This window comes from Plectrocnemia conspersa, unplaced genomic scaffold, assembly GCF_051122295.1.
Source record: "Plectrocnemia conspersa isolate PC_06_02 unplaced genomic scaffold, ASM5112229v1 ptg000010l, whole genome shotgun sequence".
Taxonomy (NCBI): Eukaryota; Metazoa; Arthropoda; class Insecta; order Trichoptera; family Polycentropodidae; genus Plectrocnemia; species Plectrocnemia conspersa.
The window spans coordinates 1,598,644-1,624,206 of NW_028277174.1; the positions used below are offsets into that span (position 1 = coordinate 1,598,644).

Below are 25,563 nucleotides of genomic sequence, written 5' to 3' on the forward strand. Positions count from 1 at the left end.
AAAAAGTAGAAGTCTTGCGAAAATATTTACGAGTTTATCTTGTGAATAATAAAATAAATATTTAATGTTTTTATTTTTAATTCCATTACTCGGATCGGATCTTTGTGTTGACTTTTTGAATTCGATAATTCGCTTATATTATAAATCGGTTTCAAAAGCACTTAATCGTTATCGAGCTTGAAATAATATTATATTAAAAAAGTCGGCGGTATGAAAACGTAAGTTTTTAAATTTTAAACTTTCAGAATGTTTGAATAAGTTTTTGCATAAAATATTTGGAGGGTGAATTATTGACTGAATTTTTCAGCGAAGCTTACACAGCGCAAGAAAGAAGAGAGATTTTTTTTATATATTTTATTTAAAAAAAAACTTTCCATAAAACTTTGCTTTTAACCCATCCGGGCAAATTTACCTCCGTTCCCAAAAGCAAAAAGTTTAATTAAACTCTCTTGCCAAGCTTTTATTTTTAGCATGATACATTGTCATTTTTGAAACCACAATGAGCTGAATAGATAATTGAAAATAATATTTTTTTTAAAACTATAAAGGAGTAGTAAAATAATAAATATTATATTCATATTCCATAACTCTTTTACCAACAGTCAAAATAAATTTCAATAGCTACTCGATAGTAAATGGAGGCAAAAAGTTAGTCACTTCAATTAAAAATAATAATACAAAGCAACATATAAGTTGCGATTTGAACAATAAATATCAATATACAATATGTGCTTAAACTATTTTTAATAATCGATCATTAATGATTGCTCAAATAAATAATATTTATTAATAATATTCTACGAACGACGACGAGCGGTGGTACCCATAAACTTTGAATTAAAAATAGCATTGTTTTTATTGTTTACAGATGAAAAGGTGAGGTGTGGAAGTTAGATGTGAGGATGGCGGGATGGCGGGAAGGCCGCTGGAGAGGCTGCTATGGCTTCTACTGCTGGTGCTTCTTATCCTCGAAATGGCTGTTGCAGGACCTAGATATAGTTCGAGAATTGTTGAGACACAATCGGGTGAGTACCTTTTTATTTTTTAATCATAAGATAATTTTACCAGTGTTGTATTTATGTGATGAAAAACATATTAAATAACGGTCGGAAAATTAAGGATCTCCTTTCGTACGTAGAGAATTGTTTCGCATATAATTTGTTTGCTATGTACAAACCGCTCGGCAATTAACTTAATTACAAACTGAATGCATTGTAATTATCAACAAGGCATGTTAACAACATAATTAATCAATTAACATCATTGTATATACATAAATCATGTTAAATAATTATTTTGTCGGCCTACTAGCTGCCATATGAATATTTTATGTATGCAAATTTCGAATTAAATTATTCTCTCTTCTCACACGTATATTTTTTCAATATACAAATTCAATTTATTGATTTTAATTTACTGCAATTTGCTAAAAACGTTTTCCTTTATTTGTTGAAAGCATCCGTTGAGCTTGAGATTGAATTTTTTTGCCCAAAGCTGATAAAATCGTAATAAATGTAATTGCTGTAACTCGAGTACGCTGTATATTTGCATATATACTCATTTGAAGATAAAAGACGTGCTTTTGCTTTTAACTATTCTTCATTCGAAGGGCAATGCGACGATTTGAGACAGAAACAGATTATGTTGCTCTGTTTCTCTTATAAGAATAGCTCTCAAGAAAACTCGTATATTGGGTATCTATTAGCTCCTTTTAATTATATTATATTGTCCTTCGGTTTCGGTGCTTGTTTTCGAGCGCGCGTCTTTGAGGCGAGGTCGAAGAATTTCATGTAACGAAAAATATATGGAGCGCAGTAGTAGTCCGAGCGTCGTTGTGTAGTGGAGTGTGTATAGTGTAATTTTGTCTTGGAGCTTTTTTAAGACTAAGGTTATTTTTTAATACGGTATTGCCTACTTTTATTTTCTTCAAAAAAAAAGTCGAGATGATGTGCAGCTTTCAGTAATGACAGTTTCCTTTTCTTCGTTTTCTAGACAGGATTCTGGAAATGGTTCACAAACTTTTATAAGGTTTTAAAAGAATGCGATTGTTTTTTCTTGAATATTTTCTGCTCATTTTTCAGTTCCTAGTTCTATGAATGGTATATTCATTTGTGGTTGCTTAATTTTTTTGTTGCTTTCCAGAGAAAATAATTTGTGGCGTCAGTTGCATTATTTTTTTCAGATAGCTTTGTATTGATTGATTCTTTATATCACTTGGGATTTGTTTTTATTCTTTGGTTACTCTACTTAGTTTGGTTTTGGTGTTTGGTTCTGTTTAACTAGTAAAGGTAAGATGTCTGGTTTGTGGTTCTCTTTTTTGAGGATGTTGCACTAGGGGTTGAGTTTTGTATGTCTTTCGTAACATGACTAACTGCTAGATTCAAATCTAGTTGATGTTCAAGGACTTAGTAAAACTTGCGTTCTTGTTTCTTTAGTCGCATTGTTCCAGATATTTCTTTTATATCAAGAATTTTCCTTCTACCCGATGGTCAGTAAGTTGGTTCTCCAGTTGATAATTGTTATAATTTTTTGTTCTCCATTGCTTTTAGAAACAATCTGTTGCTCGGAGTGATCGTCAGATTTAATCTCCACTTCCATTATTGTAACATGAATGAAATATGGTACTTTTGTCAGTCTTCTTACATTTTATTGCCACTTTAATTCACTAATTTCAAGAACATCCATTCGTAGTCTTTTTATTTCAAGGGTTGAACTTTCTAAATGTTCACTTTATAAATAACTTTTTACATTCAATAAAGAAATCCTGATACTTGAATGACAGGTACTACGAACCCACTGATCATTTAAAATCTGTCTAAGACTGTTTTTAAAATATTTTTTTGGTTATCAGCCATAATGATTAGTTACAGAAATCTTATTTTTTCATCCTAAGAAATTACAATATTCTATGAACTAACAAATATATTAAATTCATCGCAAAGATTTTTGCACTGTATTTGAGAGACGCTAAATTAATGTTTGATAACACTGATCAATAAAAATTTTGTAACCAGAGTTTTAATGTATGATTTAAACTAAGTTTGTCTTACATATTCAAAGTCTTTATGGTGACCATGATGTATCACGTTTTGATGTTACAGTAAAATTATTGTTTGTATGAACCCCATACATTAAACATGTAACGGTGATTGGTACCTAGTAATGTTTTTGGCTAAGGATTTATTGAAAGTTGTAATAATATGAATTAAAAGTAGTAGGTATCATATTCACTAGTTAATAATAAAAACTATCACAAATGTATTAAGATAAACATCAGGTAAAAACAGAATTAAAAATCTCTCTTACTATATTTCTTTTCTAATATTCAAGACAAAACATAATTTGTCTTGATAATAATATGGCATCCAAAGTATGCAGTTTTAATTTTTGTAGTTATAGTATTTTTCTGTTTGACAGATGACCCAAATATGTACCAAAAACTGTTAATCGCGGTCGTGAGCTGCCCTTGAACATTTTACTGATTTTAAGTATTTTGAGGGATTCTAAGCGCATTTTCTATTTAAAACTGACAATTGACCACGAGGTATCTGTCAGTTGATAGTAGTGTTGCCAATGTAAAAAATGTTGCAAACACAAATAAAATAGTTAGTAAAAATATTGCATGATTAGTGCAAAAATTAAAAATTATAACCTACATATATATTTATAAAAAATATATAACTATCTTTAACTGAAAAATCTGACGCTGAATTTGAATTTATCTAATGCAAGTTACAAAAAAATAAGTTAAAAATTTTGCCAGTGTTCTTATTTATTTATTAAGATTTATTAAATAAGTAAATAAAAAGAGATTATTGTCAGAAAAATATTGAAAAAATATTTTGCAATAATAAAGTAGGCATTAAAAATGAAAATAAAGACCCGCAATAAATTAGTAAAATATTTTAAATTTTAAATAAATGATGGTTTTCTATCCCTAACCTATGGTACAGTATACTTTTGAATATTTCTTGAGCTGTGTTTTAAGAGAGTATACCCCTGTGGTTAAAGCAGTCTGTGACATTGCTTTTTTAACCAGAGGCAAACGGTACCGACCAATCGTATTCCAGGAATATTTTCTTCTCTGTATAATATTACACACATAACATTTTCTTATAATTTTGTTAAGAGAGGTAGATACTTTTAAATATCAAGTAGACCGCAGTCTTTATAATATTATCCACCCCTGATGGGATAAATGATATCATAAGATTTTTTTATTAATATTATTAGGTACACATGTAAGTCATAATCAGATTTGTGTTGCTTTTTGTTTTATGTAATAAAACATTGTGGTCTACAAAAGTTTCGAATACGTTTAAATAACTTACAGTGTAGGACAAAAACCAGTAAACGCATTAAAAATCCATTATAGAAAATACGCCCAAATACATATTGAACAGGCAGAGGCCTCCTTCCTTAGGTGAGATCCGTAATTGCCGAAAACCCGAAGGGCTTTCTGTAATTTATCACGCGGCTCGTGTTGACAAATATTATGGATAGGGCGAACCGGGCTAAGATGGGACTAATTTATCGAGAGTGGTTCAGGACCCATAAACATATTTTAGCGTATTGATGGATTCGACAGAGAACTGGATGTTTTCGTGACTGCCAACCAATAAAAATATGAAATATGGTCGAGTACCGTGCTTGATTCTCGCAGCCAAATCGAATTTTACCATTAAAATTAGGCTATTAATAAATATACCAGATTGAACCAGGAGTCATTTATTATTTAATAATGTATATTAAAAGGAACTGTGTAGCAAAATATGTACCACAAAAAAAAAGTTAATATATACAAATATAATTAAAAAAAAAGTGTGCAAAAACATTTTCTTATACCCTTTTTTGCGAAATACTACTGATACTGTACTCATTATAAAATAATATGAAATACTGCAATTCACTTTTAATGTATCAATACCATTTGATACCACTTTACAATATATGTTTTATAAGCATATTAAACTAATAATAAATATTTATTTATTAGGGCTTAATAAATAAGTTTTTTTTTAAAGTAAGAGGCTTTACGTAAAATATATAATATTATTTACATTATTAAAAAAAAAATGCAAATTAATTTTATATACCTTTCTATTAAAATTTACTTATTTATTTTAATACATTAAATAGTGAATATAAATAAATACTATTTGTATTTAGATGTGTGTTGGAAGAGTTAAAGAATAATTTTAAAGTCAAGTAGTACTTGCGGGTTAGAATTCTCAATAATATAAGAACAGCGAGACAGAATACGGACTAAAACTACATAGACTCTTTGAATGACCCTCGTTTATTGGAGTCAGCTAATGAACCAATGTCCAGCGACCACTCTTTCACCCCTTGGTCAATGGAGCGCGAAAAAGCGGTCGGTTCGTGCAAACATCGAACCAATGTGTGCGAATAATTGTGTAAAATTCGTACGACCATTTTAATTGACGTCAATTTTTGCGTGAAGCGTTATTTGCTTTGTTAGCAAAGTGGTGACAATTGTTTAAATAAACTATAAACAGCAAACGATTGGTGAACAATACCTGATAACAGGATTCATTTTTTTTGTGAATGTATATGCAGAAGAAATACTGGCCTGAGGATTATCAATCGAGGTTTTACGGAAAAATCCCGTTAAATTTAACTCACGAAATATGACGCCAATATGTGAAATCCAACAAAGGAACACAAACACATATGAGTTTATTTGAGCTAAAAATAATTACAGAAAAAAATTCGCATGACAAAAACTCGTTTTTGTTTTTTTTTGCGCGAGGTGAGTTATTTTTTTACCCTTGGTCGTGTCATTTTTAATATCGCGTCCCGTAGGGGTGATTCAATGTTTTAGATTATCCATCGCAAAAAATCAAGCCTATTTTGTGACCATATTGTACACATATTTACATACTTATCAGTGGCAATACATACACGAGTAGTTGGTAAAATATTGTAGCAGAAAAATACCGTTGCTTAGTGTACACAATTTAGATATAACTAGTAAAACATGTATTAGTACAGGTGTAATAAACACGCACATTAAAAAAATACGGCAATAACTTAGGTTTTTATGTACAAAGAAGTTGAAGTTAACTGAGTCGCGTTACAATATGTTGATATATTTTTTTATTATTATATATTATTTAATAATATTTTTTATTAATACATATTATTACACAATATTAACATAATCATATGTTGATATTTGGTTTTTGTAAAATTCATATTTTGGATTATTTAAATTTATTATAAATAAGGCACTTTATTAAAACAATATTTCTAAGAAAGCTTTAATATAAAAACTTTTATGTTATACTAGGAAGCTAATCTTTATAAATAATTTTAAAACAAACCTCAATATATTATTAATTAAATTAAAGCGCTTTACAAACAATTTTTATATATGGTATCTTTGATTACTGTATAGCTCCTTATTAATTACAATAATTAAGTATTTTTATTTCTTAATTGTTTCATAGATATTTATTTTTAATTTTGCCATAAAAAGCATATATTTCATCTCTTATATCCAATTATTAACATCATTTAATAAGCTTATACCTAATAAAAGCTGTGGATAATAAACATTGCAGCGTTTTTTAATGTTACCTCATTAAATCTAATAAAACGCTCGTAAAATGGTTGACGTCAATAGACGTCCATAGCACTGGTCGAACTGCTTATCTTATGTTGACGGTAACTGACGTCCATAGCTTCGAAATAGTTCAAGTTTATATATTAATATATAAATAAACGGCTCCTATCTTATTTCAGAGTGCTTACATAATACTTAAAAAAATGCCTCAAAACTAATAACACAAAAAAATAATTGTTTACTTGAGCTTTTAAAACTAAATAATAAATAAATATAAGTATGTTTAATTGTATGTGAGAAATCATATATTATATATCTTAGTTTTTTTAAATATGTAAAAAGAGAGATTATAAAATTTGTGGCGACCGATTGCCAATTAAGAAAACGACGTTTTTCGGAAACAATTTAAATGCTTTTTGAGATAGATAAGATGGCGTGTTGCCTTTATAAAAAATATAGAAACATTAAAATTATTACATATTTTCAAGGGCTTATAAGAAACTAATTAAAAATGCTGAAAAATATGAAGCAATGTTAAATAATATCACAAAAAAATATTTGTTTTGAATATTAAACATGCATATGTTTTATTGTTGTTAAATGCTTATTAGTTCATAGTTATAAATTTAAACCAACTAAATAATGATATTACTTGAAGAAATTTTGTTTATAAACTATAAATGACTCAGATATTTGTTCAATCAAAGCAAATTTGCCACCTTAGAAGTTAAAGTTTTTTTTTATTAAATTTATTAGTATTTCACAATCTTAGTTTTCGATTTAAATGATAATAATATATATATACTATGTTTTTCTATACCATTAAACAGATAATCGCTCTCTTCCATTACCCTTTTTACATTGTCAATTTTTCACCGGTTAATTTCGAACGTCCGTTTGAAAAATAGCCGCAGTTAAATCCGTAACTGGCAAAAAGTGGACGAGGGTATAATATCGTTCGAGTGTCGGTTCTAAGATCGGTCGCAAAGGTCGGAAATTCAGCCCGGGGCACAGCGGGTTATGAAAATGGACGGGCGCAATAAATTCGGGTGCCTTCGGGTTGCGCCATCAATCGCCATTATCCGCTGTATTTACATGGCAAAGGATTATCCCTATATAATATTATAACGTATACGTATGTATAGTATGGTTACGGAGCAGTCACGAGGTAGCCAATTTAGAAATTTACATTATTGATTATACACATAAAAAATAGGATATTTGTTTATATCTGCCTCCTTATAAGTGAAAAGTAAAAAAAAAGTGTGAATGTTTTATTAGTTCATATTTAAATTAGTTTATGACAAACTGACATTTAATATAGTAAAATGTGTGTTACTAATCTTATAAGTGTGCTACCACAGTGCTCGTGGCTATCAAAATTAATCAGCCTCCGCAGCAATTTATAATTGCGAAATGTGTAATTGTTGCTTTATATGCAATAAGGTCAGTAATGTAGTTCTGGCACGTGGTAAGGTCGGTGCGAGCGAGTGAGACTGATGCACACAGTGAGTCGGCGCGGACAAGAAAATTTCTGTCATGCGGCAAGGTCAATTGGCCAAGTGAGAGCGTTGCTGCTATTGAACGCGTTAATAGCATTGGGTAAATAAAGAAGCAACAAATTTTTCTGGAGGAAGGTATGGTAAAGCAAAAAGTGAACAGTAGATGAACTGGAGTGGTTTTTTACTACGTCTTTACCGTTAGGGTGTCATCGATAGATCAGGGGTTTTAAGCAGTTTATAATGTCATATATTAATATCGAATTGAATATTTATTATTCAGTTAAGTTACTTAATATTAGGAACATTTATTTTCAGTTCATTTCATTTGATTAAAAAATATATTAATCTTTGCAGATATTTCTATAAATATAGGTGAATATAAGACATTTATTAAGATAGTCGGACGATGAGTTTTCATGTGGTTTGAGTTAAAAATATCTTATATGAAAAATCCAACTAGTATTTTATATTATCTAAAAATATTAAAATACGTTAATTTTAATCTACTAGAATATTTAAAATATGAATTCCATTTATGAAGATTTTTATATTGTAAATCGAATCCAAAAGTCTTTTACTTTATCTTTCTGTATGGAATAATTACATATATAGCCCCTGCCGGATAAATATTTCAACATCAAAGCAAAAAAGACCGTTTGGGTTCTCGTATTTTTTCGCTCGTGCAATTGCTGAAAGTAATGATACGCAACACAAAGCGAAGCGAACGAATAACCATACCATTTTTTCGATATGATTTTTTTTTCGGTCAAAACGTCTAAAAACAATGGCGTTGCGACTCGCTTGGAGGGGTTTTATTTTTTGTTCTCTGTGCGTTTTAATTTAAGGATTTTTATAAGAATGTAATTTTGGTGCAATATATTATTATACGCACTTAAAAATAATATCAATGGCCTTTTTGTTACCGTTCTAAGTAGTGAATAAATATTGGCTTAATCACAGGTACCTTAAACAATTGTTAGAAATACGTTTGACGTTGTATTGAACGGTTAAGCTAATTTTAAGTTGTAAATTAATTTATAAATATAAGATTTTAAAGAATTCCTAATTTATATACAATAGATTTATTTTTAAATTTTAGCTCGGAATTTTTGTAAAATTTTAATTACTTGTGCGATATACTTGAGTGCCCTAGAAAGTCGCGATTACGTCCCTTATTCTTACCCATCGCGGCCATGACGTCAGCGCTTGAGCTTACCAAACACAAGGATGTTTTTGGCATTAGCTGTGAGGAACAGAAAAAATATGTGAAATGCTGCTCATTTTTTTTTATGTGTGCAACATATTTTTTTGTATGGTTAAATTGCTGTTTATGCCATTATAACGTATTAGAAAAACCTATAAGGTTATAATAGTCAGATTTATAATGAAAAATAAATTGTGGGTTAGCAATGGACCAGCATTCAATTAATTTACTGAGCAACATAAAAAGAGTAAATTGGCAACAGGTCGCAAACGTTTCAAAATAGTTTAGCCAGATTTACGAACATAAATGTAGATCTAAATATTACTTTATTAAGTCATAAACATCAGCGAAAAGGCAAATGATAAAACAATGATTGTTTTGCTAACATTATATGAAGACAACTGCCATACGTTGTGTACCAAATAAAACTTTTAGCAAATATGCTATTAAGTCATAAACATATTTTTTCTTCAACGGTAAAAAAATGCTTTTTTATAATGATATGCATTAATCATTTAAATTATATTATATATTATTCTTAAATATTTTATTTAAAACTAGCACTTTGTAAATAACAATTTCTTTGTAAAGAATGATATTAGATTGCTTTAAACCTACCTTATTATAATATTTATTTTACTACTGTTTTACAGTATACTTAGGTTATTAACGTATTTTTGTTTTCATACTATTTATAAGCTTATTGTAAAATTTAAATTTACGAATGAATTAAAATTTTATTTAGAAGAACAGTGCCTAATTACTATTAATTAAGTTAGTATAGATTTAGTTTGTTTATTCAATGCCTTCTAAAATATACTACATTAAAGATCGGCAATCACTGCGATTATATTATGTATTAGCATTTAAAAACATATTAGTCGTATATACATATATAATATACAATTTTATTAAAATACGTCATAAGCCAAATTGTCCTTGACTTGATAATTGCTTCCCATTTGTTATTAAAACGTTGATGTGCTTTAAAGCGTGGTTCATTAAGCTAATGAGTAGATTATCATATTTTGCGACCTTAGTTTTTTATATTAAATATATTTTTTTAAACCTAACATTAGCCTAATTCTACCTTAAAAACTCGTCTTTTATGTTTTTATTTATTATTGTATATGACTATAAATTGTATAAAAAGGTTAACGTAGTGAATAAGATATCTCTTTTTCAAAAGAGAGATAACACAGAGCCTCAAATTTTATAAAGAAACCGCTGATGACGTCACACCGAATTAAACTTCAACTCGTGCCCCTTTTTTATAGCGTTTAAGGCGATAAAAAAATTTCGCCTCTGCCCGAAACAAAAGAACTCCCCTCGTTTGATTGTACAATATAACAATTTTGCAACAATGAACGTCGTTATACTGACAATCCTTGTTTGTTTTAGAAGTACATACTACCTTCCGGTTATGGCTTAATTTCATTTTAATTAACGCGGTCCCTCGAGATTGCGCGGAGCCGCTTTTCACAGACTTAATTTTTATTAGGCTTAGTTTCCTTAATGGAAGAGTTTTTGAGTATGGCTGTTTAGCATCACTTAACAATATACAATTAAAATAAATATTAAATCTTATTTTATAACAGATAAAAGTAAGTTTTTTTTAATAGGTCGAATGTCTTGTCAATATCTAATAATAGTATATTTTTTATACAATAATTAAAATAAATAAATGTTTGTAAAATTTGTATTTATTTGTTCAGGTGCAATTCGTGGGATAATCTTGGAGCCGCATTCCAGACATCTAGAGCCAGTGGAGGCTTTTCTGGGTGTCCCGTACGGAGTGGCGGAGCGCCTACACCCACCTAGGCCTGCGCCCCACTGGAGGGGCACCAAATTGGCCGACACGTACGGACCAGTGTGTCCCCAGAGATATCCCGACGTTTCAAACAGGTAAGCTAGTGTTAATTCAATTGTGGATATTAATCTCTATCATATAAGGGATTTTTAAATAAATTAATTTGAGGTTTACAATACTTTTTTGTTGTTTTCTACGAACAAAACTTAATTTTAGAATATAATACTGATTAAAGATATACATACCACAATATAATGCAAATAACTGTCATCATTTTTTCAATGGGAATAATAGGAAAATACTACAAAACCGGGAAATTAATATTAAAAGAAAATCAGCTACAAAGGATATTTTTTCAATTTGAATCTTAAATCTAACAAGATAAATATTTTTAAAAAGATACAAATTGTTAGGCTTGTGGTGAAAAATGTAAAGCACCTCAATTATGTAGTGTAACATCGTATTGTATTTGATAAATTGGTTTTTAGCATATTTAAATAAAAATACAGATTCGAGTAAAACTACAGAAGTCGTATCAAAGATTGGGTTGGACTCTTGGAGATTTGTGGTGACTACTCGGTTGGACTAGTTTTAATGGTCGAAGTAAAAACAACTTTTTTTTTTGGGTTTATATGAGTTATCTTGGTAAATTCGTAGAAGTTTTTTCTAAACTTTTATTATTCCAAATCGAAAGTGATGTGCAAGTTATGACTATAGGACAAATAGCAAAAGACAGTTCAAAAAATAATTATATTTCTGATGTGAGTAAGTCAGTACGACTGTGATTTACTAAAATTCGTTTTTTGTAATAAATTATCGATGGTCTTAGTAATTATGAAAATTAAGGGTTTTATACTAGTATGGCAAAAATATTTATTTATCAACTATTTCAGTATCCAGAAATATATTAGTGCTTTTGGACTGTTTGTCGAATGTCATTAGACCAGATCGGATGTTCAAAGAAAAAATAGATTTTTCCCGTAGATTTATAACAGTAATATTGATCAATTCAGCGTATTTCCGTTTAATTTGGGTTCTGCTGAACTCTTGTTATTGTAAATGGGGAGTGAAGTGTTAGTTTTATGGTAAAGTGTTTTAGTATTGCAGCCTTCTAGCTTATATATTATTGAGTATTTCAGAGTAGTATAACGCCTCGTTTAGTTATCGATTCTTTAAGGAATGCTGATTATGGGTGGAACTAGACTCATTGTTATTGTCTAAAATATATTTAATGCAATTTTCTGATGCGTGTTGCGGCATAATAATTGATTTAAAAGATCGTTATTTAATTTAAGAAAAAAAACTGACAAATTATGAAAGCTGCTGAATAAAAAACTAAATGTTGAAACTAAATTAATTACATTTCCATTTGTCACACCCATTCGGTTTCAAAACCCGAAACATAAAATTATTATTAATTTCAAACGATTATTTTTTGCTGAAATTTAATATTTATTCTCTGGTTTACCTTTTAATTCGGCAAAAGCCTTTTATCGTAAAGTAATAAATGATAAATGTTTGAATGAATAAAATTAAAAATATTAAATTATCTATGATAAAAATTATATTCCAAAATAAATACGTTCGATGTGCCTTTAATCTCCTAATCGATTACTCGTTTTTTAATTTCAATTCTCTTTTGCTAAGCTACCCGTGACGAATTAACGAGCTTTCGCCGTATATTACTTTTCAATTTCCAAGCGGACAAAAATGTTTAATGCATTAGAGCAAATTTTGCGAGAGTTATGTATACGTGTGTTTTTTAATAAATCCGCTGAATCCTAGCAGTCCATAACGAGATAATAATAAGACAATTTCCATAATGGGATTATACGGGAGGCCAAAGTTGCGTTGCCTTGTTATAATTCCGCGCCCGATAAAATATCTCATCAATAAACTGTCCAGGGAAATGAGGGACTTATTACATTTTTATTTTCCGACAAAGGGCGAACAGGCGAGTCTATTAACTCACGCGGAAGGGAAAGTCAATAATAAAAAGCGATTGTGATTTTCATCCACGATTGACATTTCGCACGAGGAGTTGCGAACGTACTAAGACTGGGAATAAAATTTCAGATATTAACCAGAGAAGAATAAGAAAAAACGATATCGAATATTTTCCGAGGACATAGTAAACAATTCTCCAGCATTCCCTTTGATTGTGTGTACTCATAATTATAAATATTCGATGAACTGTGTAATACGCTCCCTTGTCTCATTATATTTATTTTCTGATTCTTTTAATAATGTTTAGATCAAAAGATTACATATACATATATATATGCAGAGAAAGTTTCTAATTTGTTCCATACCAGGATATTTATTTATTTGCTTTATTTATTTACAAAACGAATAAAATATAATATCAATAATATGAACAGCAAAAAAATAATCACAACATTTATAATGTATTATATTAACTGTATAAATAAGGAGAATAAAATAATTTTTATTTAAAAATTTACCATAATTCGCAAATATGTTATTACATATTTATGTAACATGATCATATGTAAGAGTTTAATTAAAACATAATTATATTTTTTTAGTGTTAAATTAAAATTACAATTTGATATGTTGAATTGCTGGTGTAAGTTATAAAATATCAGAAACTTTCTCAAATTTTAATTTTACTAAAACCGAAAAAAAACGATATAGCCTCTTGCAGACCATATTTTACCAATTATGTAAATATATTAAAATATCTACTATTAAAAATTATCAAACCAGTATTAAAGCAACTTAATCTCTTATTAAATCATCAGTTTGGATTTACAAATAAATATTCTACAATAAAGTAGGTGCATCGGTTAGAAAAATATATCAATGAAGACTTTGAAAATATAAAATATTGCTCAGCCGTATTCTTATATATCATATAACTCAGGCTTTTGCCAAAGTGAGGCACCCTACACTACTCTACAAAATTAACCTTTAGCTGACAGTTTTTGAATCCACTGCAGTCCAATGCATTTAAACACAAAATATATATAATTTTGGGTTATTAAATAATAAATTTATTAAATATTAAATATATATTTTCTTACTCTCAAAATTATGTTATAAATAAATTCCATTTAAAATTAAAATTAAAAATTCTTGGAAATAACGTTTTAATAAATATATATAAAATATATATGTAAGTCGCGCATATTTTCATAATAAATTTTAGTCCAGTGAAGTTATAAAGATCAAAAGATAGCAAAGTAAAACGGTATAAAAGATCTTAATTTGTTACGTACATTTCATATACATAAGTATAAAATTCTTTGCGATAAAATATAACTGGCGGTATTCTAAGAGGTTAATGTAAAAAAGCGTACGATAATAACTTTATGGAGGGCCATAAAGAAAAATAGTTTCCTAGAGTTTTATTCGTATAGAAAAAAAATAATATTTTATGTACTTTACTTTTTATATTTATGGTAGAGCAATATTTTTAGAGGCCCGTTAAATATTTTAGTATTTTTGTTAAATATATTTATAATACATATAGTATTTTGTTAATTATTTGCGATAATTACATCTTGGAAAAAATAGGTATCTTAAAATTTATATATTTCAAGTAATTTTAATTTATATTATTTAATACGAGTAAAGAAATTTATGATAATTTTGTAAAATTAGTTAATTCCAAATATTATTAGTATAAATTTGTAGTATATTTTTAATAAATATTAAATTGTAAATTTATTTTTAGATTATGTTGCATTTTTAGATATCCAAAAAAATTCAAAAGTTTTAAAAATATATACAATATATTTATGATTTAGATTTTGCTTTTAAATTTAATAAGAAAAATAAACATACAAAAATATAATTAATCGCGCTTAAAAAAAATTATATGAACAGTTTAGTGTGACTCACTAATTTAATTGTATAACGAGAAGGCCTTTGACAAAGTTTTTCATGAGTTATTATTTAAAAAATGTCGAACCTCGGTTGCTCGGATGATTCATCTCGGTTATTCTCGAGTTATTTGATTTTGTAACCTGAGTTGGCCGATTGTCAAAAAAGCATTTCACCCCTTCAGGAGTTCCTCGAGGGTTTGCTCTTCATGTTATCTTATTATATTATTTTTTTGTGAGTTTATTTTATTTCTAATAATATTATTGATTGTTTTTTGATCATCGTGATGTATTGAGGTAACCTATTAGGTTACGATGGTCTAAATTTAATTTAAATAAATAAATATAGCACGCTTATATATAAAAGTTAAGTGTTCTGGTAAATAATGAACTTTTGCTACAGCGTAAAATAACAAAAAATGTATTCAAGTATCAAAAGCCAAAGCATGAATCGGAGTAGTCTAATATATAATGATACTAATTTTTTACTTACAAAGGTGTGCCAAAATTAAATTGCGCTCCCTGAAAAGTGTCCCGTTATTTTCACACACGCACACATAATCCCACGTGATTAAGCTCACTCGCAACGCCTTTGCTAAACTTTTTTTTCGCTCGGTTAAATCAAATTTAATCCGACGTTGTTCCTGCGGCATTTCCCGGGAACATGCCGAACTTAATCTGAAACACTATCAAAAGTCGTTTGCGGAAAGTTTCCGCCACTATTCTTTGTTTAAGGGGGAAGGGAGTAGCGTAGCCCAAGGGCCAGTTTCAACCCTCACACTCCTTCGCCGTTCGAATGCCCAGGCATTCCCGAAATGGGGAACATTTGGCGAAAATTCACCATCTACTCGGATGTGCCCCGCTGTGCAGCCAGACAATTTTCATATTGCTCACAGTATCATTAATCATATTTACACAACACTGCTACTTTTTTATTTCGGTTACATTTTTTTATGTCCCTTAACCCTTGTGGTGCCATGATTTTTTTTTATTTTTGAGTATAATTAAGTGTGATGAAAAAAATGCCCAAACCTCACAACTAATCTTACGATTTAATTTGGACGACCATTTTATAATCAGATGTCCAAATTAAAGTGATTGGAAGGTTAAGTTATTAATTACATTACATCGCTAACACCAGGAATAATTCTGAGCATTTGACAAAATTGCTATACAAAATAATCAGGTGAAAATTAAGAAAAATTGATAATACTATTATATAAAAAAAAAAAATTGAATAAAAAAATTGTATTCTATGAACCACCGGTTGGCAACCACTAGCCTATCGTGTTGGTTATAATTCTCTCGTCCTGAATAGCTGTGTTTTTTATATTAGTAAAATATTGCTAAGAATTTCTTGAAATTATCAAAGGGTAATGTTAACAATCATTCAATTTTCAAAAAAATAAATTATCTTAGGGTTTAAGGCTACCTTTATATTAGTAAAAGTATGAACATCTGCTCTTTATATTTAACTTGTTATTATGTTGATATGTAAGATGTCTGTTGTGATGAGCTGATATAATTTATTATGTCTAGTTTTGTATTATAAAATATTTTTTTTTAGAATTTTTAATTAGAATTGTTTAATGCTTTAAAGTTCGTTAACCTATTTTTGTGTCACAAATAGATTTTACCAATATTTATTTTATTATTGTGTTGTAATTAGTATAATTATTTTCAACTTCAATAAAAAAATTGTGGTTTTTAAATAAAACGTATAGATACCGTGGGTGTACGTTTAAAACGTTTTTTAATAATTATTTAAGTGCAGCTAAGTATGTTTTCGCTTAATACTAAGTAAGGTATTTCCTTAGTCATCTTGAAGATCGAGCTTAATTCTTGGAATTCAAAAAAATGCTTAACTGCACCTATATAATCAAATTAAAAGCTGTTGCTATATTTCGAATTTTTAAGTATCGTTTGATTGATTTTTTTCCACTTGCTCTGTGCTAGGCCAAACTTTTCTTATTCCAAGTCAGAAGTGAAGTAACAGTTCTGTGATTAAGTTAAAAATAATGTTTATGATTGATGTGATGACGTATGTGTTCTGGTTTATATACCCATAATAATTAAAGTATAGTGCAACGTCCCTTCCACTTTTTAAACTTTTGATCAATGGTTTAGTAAATAAAAATATAATCAGAATTCTTAATGCAGTATCGGAAAATATATTAAATGGAATGCATTAAATTCGTTAAAACAAAATTTTCAATGCAACAATCTTATGTCATCCTAATTTTTTTAATGTAAGAATAATAAGTTTTTAATCAAAATATATTTTTAAATAAAGATACTAAAAGTCGGAAAAAAATTATGTAATAAATACAAGAAAAATATTTTTATTTCTAAAACAATTTTTTTTGCAATATTATTTTAATGGTCTTAGATGTTAAAAGTGCATAAAATTTAATTTAAATTTGTTAAAAAGCATTTAGGTATTACATAGTATATTTATTTGTTTTTTAAAAACGATACAAAAACAATTTTTTATACTGGAATAAGCACATACGTAATTATTAAATCAAAAATGTGATTTTTTCTAAATAAAGAAATTCTGAATAAATATTTTAAGAGATAAAAAAATATACGTAGAAGCAGACATTCAAGGGTAAAATTACTGATTTTAAAATTTCAATTAAATACGTTTATGCGGTCGACTTTTTTTCGAAAGGGGTGTAAAATAAATACTTTGCATGATATTAAAATTTAATTTTATTTATCTGCAAATACCAACTGAAAAGGTATGTACATTGATATAAGCAGGTTTCAGATGCTTAACCTTTGACATTTGCCTTTTTTTGTATATAATTTAACTGTCTCGTTTATTGGCAATAAAAAAAGGATAATACTGTTTTTAATTTAATTTAAAAAATCAAACTTTCTTTTATTTCAGAATAAAATTTTTTTATTGTTACTGTATATTTTGTAAAAGATCTGCTGACTAAGGTCGGTCGGCTAGAAGATAAATATCTCATATATTCATTAATGGGGAATCATGATATAAGACGCAATTCAATAGTCAGATCGTAGCTCGCAGCTTATGAATTAAGTAAAAGTAATCATTACAGTTTTGATTTTGTATAAGAAATTTAAACCCTCTCGTAGTGAACATTTTTAAATAATTTTTCACAATATTTTTACATTTTCCCATGATTTGAAATTCCAAACGGGTGTTATTTTAAGAATTTTGAATAACATTTTTTTTATGCTTTTAATAACACTGCTTAATTAAAAAAATACATCTCTTATTTTATTGGAAAATTTAAATTATAATTTAATTTAATTTTTTTCGTTAGAATGTTGCTTGAGATAGTGTTATTGAATTAAACTTATAAAAAATACATTAATTTTTCATCAGCTTAGTACCATATTGGAGAAAAATAAATTTTCTTCAATAGAATGTCTTAATCATTTGTTCCAAGTGTGATATATTATGATATTTCAAAACAGTGGTTGTCAACCGTTACTGCTCACCATTTTTTTAAAGATAGAAAATGTGCTTTCACTCTTTCTTATATTTAATTTTAAGGCCTGTTGTATGTTACTGATTTTACGTAACATACATAATTTAAACAGCTAGAGATTTGACAGTGTCACTAGGAACTTTTTGCCACTATTATTTATCGTTTTGAATTTCTATAGACACTAATTTTTTTGTGTAAAAAAAAACAGTCGTAAAAATGTAAGATTATCAAGATATATAAATTAACTGAATAACTTTGTTTTTTTACTATTAGTTAAATTAGCAAAAGCTTGAGATTTTTTGATTTTTATATTGTTGAGAATCACTGGTTAGAGAGGAAGCGTTCGCGCGTCTAGGAAACGTTTCCGGCCATAATGGAAAGATTTCCCACCAAAGATATCGGCGTCTGGTGTCGCTCGTGCGGCGATATTAGATTTTTAACAGCTATAAAGGGGAAATACACACCTATAACTATTTTTAATACGTGTTTATTCCTTAAAATACACTAAATCGAACATATTTGATCAATACTGCTGAGTTGTCATATCTTAAGGTGCGCGACAAGATTATATATTATTTCATATTTTATATTCATTTTCGAAAGAGCATTTTAAGTGATCGTTCATACACTGAAAAACCATTTAAAAACAAGCATTATTTTTTTAGATTATTTTAGTCAAACACATTTTATTTAGTAGCTTGATTATACTAATTTTCCAACGTCAAAGTTTGGTCGGAAATTTCTATGGCGCATAAATAACGCTGATATCTCAGGCGTACAGAAGCATGCATCTGCATGCAACCCTCGTTTTCTACGAAAGATTGGTGTATATTTATATTAGAAAAATAAAAATAAATAAATAAGGACATTTTTATTAAATATTAAAAAATACTTTTTTGCACATTTTTAATTATCTCTTTTAATTTGTTCTAGGACCGCCGCTTTGATGAAAATGCCTCTAGGCCGTTATCAGCAACTTAAAAAGATGGTCCCTCTTTTATCTAACCAAAGTGAGGACTGTCTTAATCTCAACATCTACGTTCCAGGAAGTGGTAAGTATTTTAAAAAATATATTATCCCAAAGCATTCACACATATATTTTTTTTATTAATTAATATTAATATTTACCAAACCTAGTTGAGCAAGGTCTGATTTGAGATTTTATCTCTCTATATCGACATTGTTTCTAGGCTAGACTAATTCTGAACATATTTCATAGCTTAACAGCTAAATTAACAAACACACAATGTGAACTGTTATACTATATATATATATGTACATATATACTAATTACGGTTTGCGTACAAGCGGATTTACACAAATGTATTTCATGTTTAATATTACATTATACGTTTAGTTATTTTAATTACAACACGTTTAATTAACGTGTTTTGTAAAATAACGGTATGCCTTTAGTAAAACATTTTATTCAAATTATTTTAATATCAAATCGTGCTTAGTGATTTTAATTTATCATTATAATTAAATTTATATAGTAATAAATAATAAAAATTATTTATACAAGAAGGTATTTTTATGTATATTTTTATTTTAAAAATTATTATGTTTTATTGTTTAAAATAACTTTAGATAAGTTACTAATAAAACATACTAAGTAACTTATTTTTTCAATTTTTTAAGCTCGATTTCTTTTTATAAAATACATTTTTTGTGTTTATTACAATTTGTAATCTTGAATCATTTATAAAGAAGGGTTTAAACGTGTTAAAAACTAACAGTACCTTAGATTTAATAATTCAATTTGGTTGAAAAAAAAGTTTTTTTAATTTGTGGTCATATCAGGTGCATCACTGCCGAAATATTCAAATATTGAAATATTTCGGCAGTGATGCAGTGATGGAATTTAAATGTTAAGGACATAGTAACTGCTATAGTTTTAATTACATCCAAAAAAAAAAATGTTCGTTAAAAAAAGACCAGAAATAGTTCGTAAAAAAAAGCCAAACTTTGTCGAATGCTTTTTGAAAGTTGGTATTGACTAGATAAACCTTGGTTTTGGAATCAAGGGACATCGTCATTTCACTAAAGCCTGATGAATATGGATGTATTTGAAAAAAATATAACAAAAATGATTGTATCATTACACACATATATTAAATAAAAACATCCACATAGTATAAAAGTGTAATTTGTATAAAAAATAAAGAAAATATTAAAGGAAAAAAATAAAAACTTTTATTGTTTTTACGCCTCCATCGCAGATTTTTTCTCAGAAGCAGATCTTGTTGCAGAGTTCAACTTTATAAGATCTCGCTGTTAAGCTTCTTTACAAATTCTCATGTTTTTAATAATTAATTGGTAATTATTTTTGCGAGATAATAAGATTCTACTTAGCCTGTACAACTTCATATATTAAATATGTGTTTAAATTATAATTAAAAAAAAATGTCATGGCATATTAGTTGTTAGTCTCTGTGGTTCACGCGTAGTTAAACTGAAACTGAGCGATTAAACTAACACTGGCATGCACCTTAAGACCTAGGTAGTTTAAAAGGTTAACAGTCACGCCTTAGAGAGCCATCGACGTACGTCTAAACTAAAGCTCGACTTTTCCCCGGCGGCGTTTAATGCTTAATTAAATTCCCGTCGAAATTGTCGGAGCCATATTGTATGGAAACATATACACGTTCGATCAGAGTTTCGAAATTTGTCTAAACACATATTAACCCCAACAAAAGGAACACCCTACGGGGGGCTGTGTATAGTAGCTTAAGATTGCCGAGTGTGTGCTCTTCGTTTGCCTTTGGTAACTTTTTTCTACACGGTTCGTGCTCGAGCCTCGGCACGTTTGTTTGTTTCGAAATCTTTTATACAAGGGAACCTTTTTATGGTATATATTGCTACATAAAGTTCATATTTCATAAGTTTGATAAAAGAATTTTCAAGCCTATTGAGTTATATTAGCGATCTATGCTATAATACATAAGCGTAAAATAAACTTTTTTCAAAATAAGTTATTATAGAATGCCATAAATGTTGCTTGCTAAAACTAAATGTGAGTGTAATACATGTAAAAGACCGTTTTACTTCTATAGAAATATACAGACAAAGATAAAAACTATTATTAGTCTCGTTTAGATACAAACATCATAAAAAACGAACTGTCCAACCAAATTTATTGATCTGCATTCAGGTGATTACTACTGGATACCTTCATGTCCTTCGAAAAAAATGGGTATGACAAATGTTAGATTTGAAATTTGCGTAGAAGTCATAAAAATCCTGCTATTAAACTATTTATTTAAAGTATTTTTCAAGCAATTCTTTAACACATTAAACCTAAATACTTTAATTTAAGTCCAAACATAAATACGAATTAAAATGTCTTTTCTAAAGAAGAGCATTGGTTTTACTATCAACAGCTTTTTTGACAGAAGGGAAAGTTATTAAATTAAGACAAAAATTATTATATTTTAAAAAGGCTTAACGGATATATTTAATGCCCTAAATATTACATTTTACAGTTTTTTTGCACTGTCCTAAAATATAGTTATTAGTGTATATTTTACTGAAAAATTAGTTTAAAACTGCAAAATACTTTCTTTGTATTGTGTTTCTTGTATCTGCAATCGGTTTTTTATGACAAAATTTTTATAGTCGAATATGATGTTTCCTTTTAACGAGTTTCTTTTGTCGTCGCCGCTTGTATTAGCCGTATTATCGGTAAATTTTGTGGCATTCTTTATTAGGGTAGCTATTGATTTACAAAAATAAATACATGTACGAAACATATATTTTAGAAAATGACAATAAACTTACATGTAAAATTCACAGTCTTAAGTCCTAATTTAAATATTTTTTTTTTTAATGTATTAGCTTTTATATTAAATTTTGAATTATTATAATTTAAGATATCTATAATATTTTCGAACACTGAAAATAAATATACTAATTAACTACGAATTTTAATAAAAAAATATTATTTTAATATAAGTTTTATTTTAATCTTAATATTCTATTATAAATCTAAATTGGTGTTTTTTTTTGAAGCAAAGTATTGGATTTTAATCACGAAATATTTTCTATCAAAAGGAATAAAACTGTGTTTCAATTCAATATACGAAATAATCTATTTATTAAAAAAACGTTAACGTCTGGATTCACTACTTGAATTATGAGCTTAAAATATTTCATAAAAAATATTCATTTTAATTAAAATAACTAAACGTTTTACTTTAATTAAAATTGGAATCCGTTACTAAAGAAAATCAAAGCAATAATTGATTTTAATTTTTATTTTAAACCGAATATTTTACTTTATTATAAATCGAGATTCCCGTCTTTTATAAAGCAAATTATTGGATTTTAATCACAAAAGGAAAAAAGCTGAGTTGCATGTATACTCTTTAATCAGGTAAATCTGAACAAGGGAGATATAATTTTTAGCAATAATTTTCAAAATATCTTTCATCGAGAGTTAAAAATTGATTCTGCTTATTTGTTCATGCTTTTTTAATCGGCTATCGAATTCGAACATCGTGATAAAATTGAAAATTAATACTCTAAAGTATTTGCCTTTAATTTTTATATATCTGCCTGAAAAAGAATCGGAAGCTTATTTGTGTTTTAATCTAAAGTATCATAATTATTAAAAAAATAAAAAATACTATAGGAATTATTAAGAAAGTGCTAGTTTTTTGCACCAACTTTAATGATTTTAAACTCATGCTTTTTAGCTGTGAACGGCATTTTTTTATGTCACAATTTTTGAGTCAGTATTTTTGGGTGGTCATTTTTTAGTCTAATATGATGTGAACTTATAGCAGATTCTGTCGTCACTGTTTAGAATTAGGTTTAAAAAGCCTGAATTTTACTTTTATTACGTAATCAATATTTATTTAAAAAAAAAGCAAAATGGTAAAATAAATGTGCATATTCTTATGGTATACCACATAGGTTTAAATTAGGAACATTGCTATTTATATTATATATGAATTATATAAGTAATAAAATAAAAAAAATACAACACATCTGTTTGCGGATGACACTTTAATTTATTGCATAGGTAATAATGTTAAAGAAGTTGTACGATATATTTTGTATGATTTTTTTTCACTTTGTCGACGTTCTATGAATATCATAACACGATGTATCAAATTTCTGTGAAAAAAAATAATTAAAAAATATAAATAAGAGATAATCTCAAAAGATAGTTATTTAAATAAATATTTGTTTATTTAATATTTTTTAATAATATTTAATATTTTTTAATATGTTTTAGGTTAATATCTTCAAGAAATGCAACACGTAATCCAAAGCTAGGCGTTGACGTATTATTGCGATTCATTTGCGGATTTTTTCTCTGCGCTGCGTGCGCGCCGCCATCTTTTTCAAGATGGCGGCACGCTCGGGGACCATTCGTAAGTGTCGCGCGTTTGTGTGAACAAGCGAGCGAAGAAAAATGGCGTCGCGATCAATTTTGCAAACGCGACACACTCGCGGACAAATCGTGCCGTAAACAATCCGCGAAATAACGTTAACGTTGACTTATGGAACAATTTGTAGCATCTCGTGTCTTATCGGCCGATGTAAGAATTTACGATTTTTTACTACGCTTTCGGTTCCAAGCGTCGAAGAGTAAAATTATGTAGTATGTGCGTTAAACAAAATGGAATCTAATAGCACTACATCATGTTGCTTCTTGTTTCATTATATGGCATCATCCGTTTCAATCTTCGACTAGTTTTCTTCAGCTAGAATTTTTCAGTTCCTATAAATCGTAGTCAAGTATGAGTTTAATGCTTATGGAGACTACAACTTTTATGTGTTTATGCGATATGTCTACATAAATAAAATATTTTATAAATTACTAAGTAAATGGATTACGTAATACTTAAGCATATCCTTATTCTTTTCATCGCTAGCGCATTTCAAATATAAAAGGAGTAAACGCTAAGAGTCGATCCTTGAAATTGCCACGGGTTGGATGTAGGGAATATGTAGGAGTTGAATGAAGGAGCTCCGATGAAAGGATCTCCGGAATGGCTTTCACTCTTTTACAAGTGGAATTTGGTGCGACTTTATTGAAATACTCGTACTTACCGAAGCTTATGAAATGTTTGTATTATTTCCATTTTTTTCTCAAACAATTTAGACTGATGACGTAAGGCGTATAGTAGTACGCGATTTGTCATAAAACCAATTTCAGCAGATTCTCGGCGAACTCAAAAGGCTCTGTCGTATTACGTGCTGACATCTTAACGTCACGGCTTTACGAGGTATACACGCATTCATATTGCGTGATATTTTTTATTATTATGTATTATATGAGTACCTATAAATTTGATGATAGATAGAATAGGTGCGAGTATTGGCGTCATATATCATATTTTAATGGGGCTGACTGCAATTTTATGACAGGCGATAATGTGTGGCGGTAAAAAATGACAATGCCTGAAAAATAGTCAAGGCCTATCTAGAGAAAATATCGGTAAAATATGGTCTACCTTTTATGCAATAGTTACGTTATGAACGATCGAGATTTTGTGGTTGGGAAAATTATCTATTAATATAGTATTAAAAATATTTATTTTTTAAATAATAGTTATTATTAAAAATAAAACATACAAATGTAAAGGAGATTAAACTAATTTTGCATACATTGCCATATTCATTTAATATACTAATATCTAATGCCAACAATGTTGATAAATCCTGTTGTGATGTTTTCGAGAAGGGTCATAAATCTTCTTACTGAATTGCCATGAACTTCAGCTTCTAGCTTTATTTCTTTATATATACGACAAAAATATCTTTATGAGCTATCTGCGACTCATAGAGCAATATTATTAGTGGTCTGACTGACCGTTTGGTACAATTTTTTTAATTATAATGTGTTAATTTAATTTAAAATTATCTATACAGCACCTTCATAAAATTGAGTGATCTTTGAATGAGCACATGTATATATAGCATATTCATCTGGTAGTTATTAAGTATTATAAATAAAAAATAAAACAAGATAGGAATAAATTATAAAAAAGGCTCAATAAAATATGTTTTATAAATTATTAGCGATAAACTGTAAATGAACGTTTACCATTCTTAGACTAAATTGTCAATTTTGTAAATATTTTATTATTAAATTCATTAGATACAGCAATGGTTTCTAAACTATTTTGC

At 28.3% G+C, this 25,563-nt stretch overlaps 1 protein-coding gene across 1 annotated transcript in view; it reads left to right on the forward strand.

Annotated features, from left to right (window-relative positions):
* LOC148230293 (neuroligin-1-like) overlaps positions 1 to 25,563 on the forward strand; it is a 119,704-nt gene that overhangs the window by 47,411 nt on the left and 46,730 nt on the right. The window contains exons 2-4 of the mRNA XM_088195585.1: positions 869 to 1,025; positions 11,011 to 11,200; positions 19,354 to 19,472. Of these exons, the coding sequence (XP_088051711.1) occupies positions 911 to 1,025; positions 11,011 to 11,200; positions 19,354 to 19,472 (424 nt within the window). The 5' untranslated portion in view covers positions 869 to 910. The remainder of the gene's footprint in view (positions 1 to 868; positions 1,026 to 11,010; positions 11,201 to 19,353; positions 19,473 to 25,563) is intronic.